Source organism: Gavialis gangeticus, unplaced genomic scaffold (genome assembly GCF_001723915.1).
Source record: "Gavialis gangeticus isolate Ggan-Ray unplaced genomic scaffold, GavGan_comp1, whole genome shotgun sequence".
NCBI lineage: Eukaryota > Metazoa > Chordata > Crocodylia > Gavialidae > Gavialis > Gavialis gangeticus.
In genome coordinates, this window is record NW_017729022.1 from 117,647,128 (window position 1) to 117,654,131 (window position 7,004).

Genomic DNA, 7,004 nt, shown 5'->3' on the forward strand with positions numbered 1-7,004 from the left:
TTTTTTTTTTTTTTTTTTTTACAGTCACTAAGAAATGGAGTGGTTTTACTACTCGAGGCCACATTGCAAGATCTCAGATTTGTAAGCCTGGGAGCTGGTGGGATAAGGAAAAGAAAAGAGAGATTTTACTCATTTCAACCTCCACTGTGTGGTCAGGAGCAGCTCTGATTGCTTCCCGAGGGAACCTGCTCTGGCCTCCCCAGGCTCAGGAAATTTCTGTGACTGGGACTTTTTCCTTCCCTCACTGTGCTCACCATGTCTCTCGCAGTTCCCATCTCAGCACCTGCTGCATTGCATGGGCTGCCTCATTGCCATCTCCTTGCAACCCAAGAGACAGGGAGAAAGATGTTTTCTGCTCTCAGGGAATATGCCCATATTAAAGCTCAGCTCTCCACCTCAGAGTTTAGGCCCTCTCAGTGAGAAGGTAGCTGGTGGCAACTGTTTCTTTCTGTAGGAAAGGTCTCCCTAAGAGAAGTTAAAGTCCCCTGCATGCTAGGAGCAGAAGGAAAAGGAAGGAGAGCTATTATTTTTGGCCCCCTGCCATTTTCCCATGGCCCAGATCTTAGCTGGCAGCCTCAATGGCATTGAGTTCAAAGTATTTAGGGAATAAAAATACTTTCCCTAAATAAAGTATCCTCTGGGCTTTAAACTGGCATGGGGAGGAGAGAAGGAAGTTATTACTTTAATTCTTTGAACTTATATGGCGTCTTCCATCCCAAAGCACTTCACAAAATTATGCCACAGCTGGACAGCCAGAGGTACCATGGGGTTAAGTGGCTTGCCCTGGGCTGGGAACAGGAAGCAGGTTCCCAGCTAGAATCAGGAAGGGGAAAAAAAACCTAGGAACCTGAAGGCAACATGAAAAGTGGAAGGCTTACAAAGTCTTTTTTACAAGATGAAGTATAAGACCAACATACAGGATATAACCTCTGTGTAGGAACTACCATGTCTTGTCCCTTTAGGTAAATGGGCTTACAGGGTCTTTTTGTCCCAGATGCAAGAAGCCCCCAGGCTCAAACCATACTCCCTCAGGGAGTTGGGCACTTCAGGAAGGCAATACAGCTCACATTGGCTGGTTGGATCTAGCAGCCTTTCCCCCTCAAGGCAGCTATTATGGAGATCACAGTTATCAGCTCTGAGCCACCAGCTCTGTAGTGACCAGCGTATGGGGACCAGGCAGAACCAGACACACAGGGCTGATTTTTTGTCTCCTTCCCTCCTCTCACTTACACAGGGGCTGGGAAACAGCTGGGGAAGGACCTTCACATTCCCTTGGTAGCAGAACAAGTTTCCTGCAGGCAGCAGCAGTCTCCTCCTGCATCAGGGTTAAGTGCTACAGGACAGGCAGGTCTGTCTTACTCCCACCTGCCCCTACTAAGAAGCAGAGGAAGAAGTCCCTGCTTTGTGAGGAAGGATTAAGGATGAATGTGCTGCAACTAGCTTGGTTTCAGAGCAGCAATAACAAGACAGCTCTTGGAGAAGTAGTAGCAGGCAAGGGGAGCGTCTTTTGCTGGGTACCAAGTGAAACACATTAAAAACTTAATAGTGAACTGTGGGGAGGGGGATACATATTCCCCTCCAGGTTCACTATTCTATCCTATTGCAGCCTGTGGGCTGCTTCACCAGCAATGCGCGTTCCCCTTTGCACAGTATTGCAAGAATGCCCGAGGCTGCATGCTAGGGGATCCATGCAAGAACAAGTGGGCACAATCCTGTGTCTGACTGACTGAGGGGACAGGAGGGTATGTGGAGGGAAACTGTGAATCAGACACTGTTGTCTCTTCTAGCCATCGTATTGCAGAATGTCTCTGCAGAGACAAGGCCACGTGAGAGAGGACAGGGCACAGGCAGACAATTCGTTACATTTAACATTCAAGCAGGGACTGCTCTCCCTGGTGTTGACAGTGGAACTGAACCACAGGGAGATGGTGCTGGAAGGAAGAAGTGGGTATAGCGGATGGGGGAGGATTGAGGAAGGCTTTCAAGCCCCATGTCTCCCCAAAAGCAGAAAGGTAGGCTGTGTCTGAAGAGTGGCAATAAAGTCTCAACATTTTGGGTCAACATTTCCTGAGATCCTCTCTTCCTCTCTTTGTGGTGGAGACCAGCAGCCACACAGTGTGATACAGCGGCGCCTCCTGGAAGGGAATTTGAACAGGCTGCGGGGTGAAAGCAGGGAACACACCACCTGGGTGCAGTCCCCGCTGGCAACAGACAAGGCAGAAAATAAAGCGGAGGACAGGAGGAAAGAGCCAACAGTCCTGCTCGTACACTGCAAGGTAAGGTCTAGCTGTGACTGCAGGGTGCCAACGTTATGGAGGGAGAATACTAGCTCAGTCCCATGTTCTCTTCTCCCAAGGGTGGATGCAGGATGGTACTTGCAGACTTGTCTTGAGTGCTCGTCTGCTGTCCAGCTCACTCAGCTCTGGACAAGAGCTGTTACTCGTGTTCTCTCCTGCTGTTCCTCCCTGCTTTTTCTACTGTGTTGTATAGTTGTTGCCAGTTCAGGTCAGTCCCAGGGACAAGCCTGTATCCAGTGTGGGCCTTGGCCTTGGACCAGATCTGAACTCCTCTTTGTTGCTGTCTCTCATTTATTTTCCTCCTCATGCTTCTGCTTGACTCTAGGCAGACAAGATTCTTTTGTTATCTTCCGTGTTTCAGGGGTATAGGTTGTAGCCCGACTTTATAATTCACAGTTAGTAAGAATCAACACTATTTTGGTTTCTTTTGGGGAGCAGGGGCCTCCCCTCTCTTTTATTGTTGCCTGCTATCAGTGAGCGGTCAGACTGTTTATTTATTTGAGGGAACCCACAAGCCTTGATTAACAACACTTGAAGGCTGAACAGAGAAGATCAGCGAACTCACTGCTTTCCTCAGCTCTAGTTGCCAGATGCAGGTATAGCCTGTTCCTGGTTCTGCCTCCATTAGGGTGGACACATTAGAGTGGGCAGATAACGTCTGTTTTGTTACAGACAAATTCCTTGCCTCATCCACTTAGAGTTGGATTAGAAAGCTGTTTGTGTGGCCACTTGGGAATCTCCTGTGTATCTTGAAGGCAAGAAAGATTAAGTGTTATAAAGCATGCCCAAGACTATATTTAATGAGGCTCTCCTGGGCTTTAAGAAGGGATATGCATCCTTGTTCAGCAAAGCACTTACCCACACTATCAAGCTCAGTTATTTTTATAAAAGATCATGAGACCAGAAGCAGCCATTATGATCAGCCTGTCTGACTTCCAGCATAGCACAAGTATTAGCTGTATTCATATTGTAGCATAAAGAAACAGCTCCTGCTCCAAAATTTTTCAGTCTAGCCATTAGCTTTATAGAAGCAGTCGGAAGTAGGATTTAGGTGACCTGCAGTTTGACAGTGGCCTGAAGTCTGACTGTTTAGAGCCAGATTTTGAAGGGCCCAATTTTCAGTTACTCGGGACCTGCAACCAGAACTGGATTTCCAAAAGGAGTTAAAACTTCCCTTTGACACTTGAGCAAGCACCAGGTCTTCTGGGGAATGCTGAACTCTTAGCAAGCTGACTCCGGTTACGGATACTCTGGTCTTGGGAGCTCATGTTCTGAGGCCCTGACCTCTGGCTTGTTAACTTCTGTTGAACTTGTAAGTGTGCACTACTTTAGTCAATGAAGCCTCTGTTGACCTTTTGCAGCCTTGCAGGATATCCGTACCGTTTTACACTCACTCTTATTTTTTTAGGCAAACACATGCTGCTCTCAGTCTTGAACTGTTGTGTTTGTTTCAATGTCTCTTTAAGTAAGACTCTCACATCCATTATTGTATTTGGGGAAGGTAGAAGGAAGAGTGGAACAAGTGGGTTTATTCCACAGCCAAAGAGAACAGCCTTTCTTGCATCACCATTTTCTAATATTTGGCTTCAAGCCTTTCTATGCACTGGCTTTTTGCGACTAGTCTCTCCCTATCCTCTGCCTGGGCATTTGCTTTGGAAGAGCAAAGCAGTTTACTTCATCATTCATTAGTGTCTCATTTTCCTGGCGATATATTATCTTGCAATATTAGGTGCTCCCAGAACTTAGGGCAGCATCCACATATGTGTGAGCAGCAATTTCTCCCCCTCCCAACCTGTGCCACTTCAGTGACTTGTAACTAACCAGATCGCCGTGCAATTTTTTCAGAGGACAAAGTACATCCTAAAAAAACCCCCCAAAACCCAAATGGAAAAAGGCCTGTTTCACACTGAATTATTACTTCAGTTGTCACAGTGAGGCAGCATACTTAGCCTCACTTAGTAAGGTCTTTCTTTGCAAGTAATTCCAGAGACAAGTAGGTCACCTTGACAATAGTACACTTGGCAACCATAAGAAACACTGCAACAAGTCCTAAAGGTGCACGTGTCCAGCAAGCCCTTTACATTAAAGTACTACGTACCTGGTAATACAGTGATTATAGATGCTTAACAGAAGTGGTTCCAGTAGCTGAAGTCCATTTTAAGCCAAATGTCACTAACTAGTCTCCAGATTCTCTAGTGCCCTAAAATTACGGCCAGACTAAAATATATAAATGTATATCCAATTAGGATGCAGGGTTTTTTCCTGCAAAAGGTTGGAACCAAGCAAGTTATATAACTAGGAAAAAAATGGACATCACCATTATTACAGATTCTTGGGCCTCAGCTACACTGGATTATGTAACTGTACTAGAAGGGCTACCAGTAAGACTACTTTTGCAACCTTTTGCCCCTGTGCAAGCTGCAGCTTATGTTGTTGTATGACCCACCAGTAACAGGAACCATCAAAAGAAATGGTTTGATGAACAGGATACTACTAAATCCTTTAATCAGTTTCTCTTTGGCCACAACCAGGGAATTTCCTACCCAAAGCCCATGTGCTGCTGGGTATTACCTTTCGCCTCTTCTCTGGAGTAGCCTTTTCATTTAGGCAGCAGGCCTTTCTCTGTGGGGTCTCTCCTCCCCTCTCAACTCAGAGAAGCAGATCTATACCTGCCCCCTCCAGCCTTTTTTTTTTTAAATAAATATGCATCAAAGCCCACCCACTTGTGGACTGCTTGAACTTTTATTTGAAGCTAATTTCTATAAAGTGATTTCTTCTACCCAGGGAACCTATAACATCTTTTTATTCTCCTGTATAATATGAAGTTTCATTTCTATCTGGGAGAAATGTTACAATGCATGCATTCTCCTTTGCCTGAGGAAGGGTGTGAGCCCAAAAGCTTGCAAGTAAAAATTTTTTTTTGGCAACTATTTAGTTGGTCTAATAAAAAATATTACATCTGCCAAGAGCTATGCATATTTTTTTGCCTGTAGACCACCATGGCTAAAATCTGGAGACATCTGTTAAGCCAAGGTGGAACCAAGCCCCAGTAAAACCAGTTTCATCTGTAACAAGTCACAATATATGAGTTTTTCTAGAAGTCCCAGATACTGCAGCCACTTCACAGCAGCAGCTTTGAGCAATAAAGGTTATCATATCTCCTATTCCCACCTTAAAAAAAAAAGACAGGAACACTTTGCCTAATAGGTTAGCACGAGTCAGCCACCACCAAAAGAACACATAGGAACACAAGTCAAAGGGATGCAGAGAACAGTCTTCAGAAATAGGTGCATAAGCATCATCCACAGCCAAAGTCTTTTAAACCCATTTCCTCCTAAAGTCCTGTACCACTTCAGCAAGCCCAAAGTCTCCTCAGGAGACAGACCCACCCCTTTGCCAAGTACCATATCCTTTTTTCCCCTTGAAACATTACCTTTTCTCTTCCTCCCTTCCAGCACTGTTCTTCACCTGTCACATCTTTTCCACTACAGCTTTCTTATATGTTACTTACCTTTCCCATTTCCAGCTGCCTCTGGGAAGATTAATAGTTAACTGAAACCAGTTGTTGGGGATTATATTTTACTCTGTTACAAACCAGAGGCAAAAACATGCACTTTTTTCTAGCTCCTGCAACTTTTCAGGAATAAAAACATCTTCGTCTGTCAAAGCTTGTTGCAACCATGTTGGAAGGCCAGAGAAATGCTTGCTGCTAGCTGTGATGCAGTTCTTAAGAGAGACTGAACATACATGTCCTTAGTAAAGTCTCTTCCCTGTCAGTATCTCTCAGAGTGAAAATATTTCCTCTTCATAAAGCTGCTCCAAACCAGCAAGCTGGATATTGTAAGATGGTGACACAGGTTGCCATATAATGGCACTTAACTACAGTCCTTGCCTCCCCCTAGGAAACAGGGCTGAATGTAGATAGTCATTGATAATTAGTATGTAGGGAACCTTGCTTTCCCTTCATTTTTCTTCTCATGCAATTTGCAGTTAAGTTGCGCTCAGGGCTTTGGTTGGCATGAGATCACAGAGAGTGGCCAGGGGGTGGTATTTCTGCTGCAGAGTGATTCTGCTCCTGTTATTTGATTTATGCTAAACCTTTACACAGGACTTTATCTGTATGCCTTTTTTTTTTATCCTCATTGTTCGCAATCTGCAGCTTTGCAAAGCATTTTGGAAAGTCAGTCACATGATTGGTATCTGCACAGTGAAAGAAGGATATTATATCTGTAATGAGGCTAGGTTGTTGTTCACTAGAAATGGATGCTGATGGATCCCACAGACTGAGGCAGCTTTTTTCTGGGCTGACTTTGTGTTACAGCTGCCTGGCTGGCTGGCCAAAACTGACAGGATTTAGAACATATAGTTCTTTGTAAGTGATGCTTCTTAGAAAAGTCCTTCTCTTTTCCCTTTCCTGGAAACTGGAATCAGAAATACTGCATACATACAAATGAGATCTGATACGTCCAGATTTATAGGGGTAGTACAATGAACACTAGGCACCACACATACAGGCTGGGGAACTCCCCTCTTGTCAGCACGGAGGTGGAAAAGGATCTGGGAGTCATTATTGACTCCAGGATGAACATGAGTCGGCAATGTGGGGAGGCGGCTAGGAAGGCCAACTGCACCTTGTCGTGCATCCACAGATGCATCTCGAGCAGGTCCAAGGAGGTGATCCTCCCCCTCTATGCGGCACTGGTCAGG

At 45.1% G+C, this 7,004-nt stretch overlaps 1 protein-coding gene across 3 annotated transcripts in view; it reads left to right on the forward strand.

Annotated features, from left to right (window-relative positions):
* The window catches only part of NRIP2 (nuclear receptor interacting protein 2), a 40,064-nt gene that overhangs the window by 6,050 nt on the left and 27,010 nt on the right, over positions 1-7,004 (forward strand). For 2 of the 3 annotated variants that reach the window (XR_002096991.1, XM_019516034.1), the window contains exon 2: positions 2,106-2,276. Coding sequence is in view for 2 of the 3 variants with exons in the window: in XM_019516034.1 (XP_019371579.1) it covers positions 2,106-2,276 (171 nt within the window). In the remaining variant the exon portion in view is untranslated. Of the gene's footprint in view, positions 1-983; positions 2,013-2,105; positions 2,277-7,004 lie in introns of those variants that run through there. The other variant, XM_019516036.1, reaches the window with a different exon arrangement.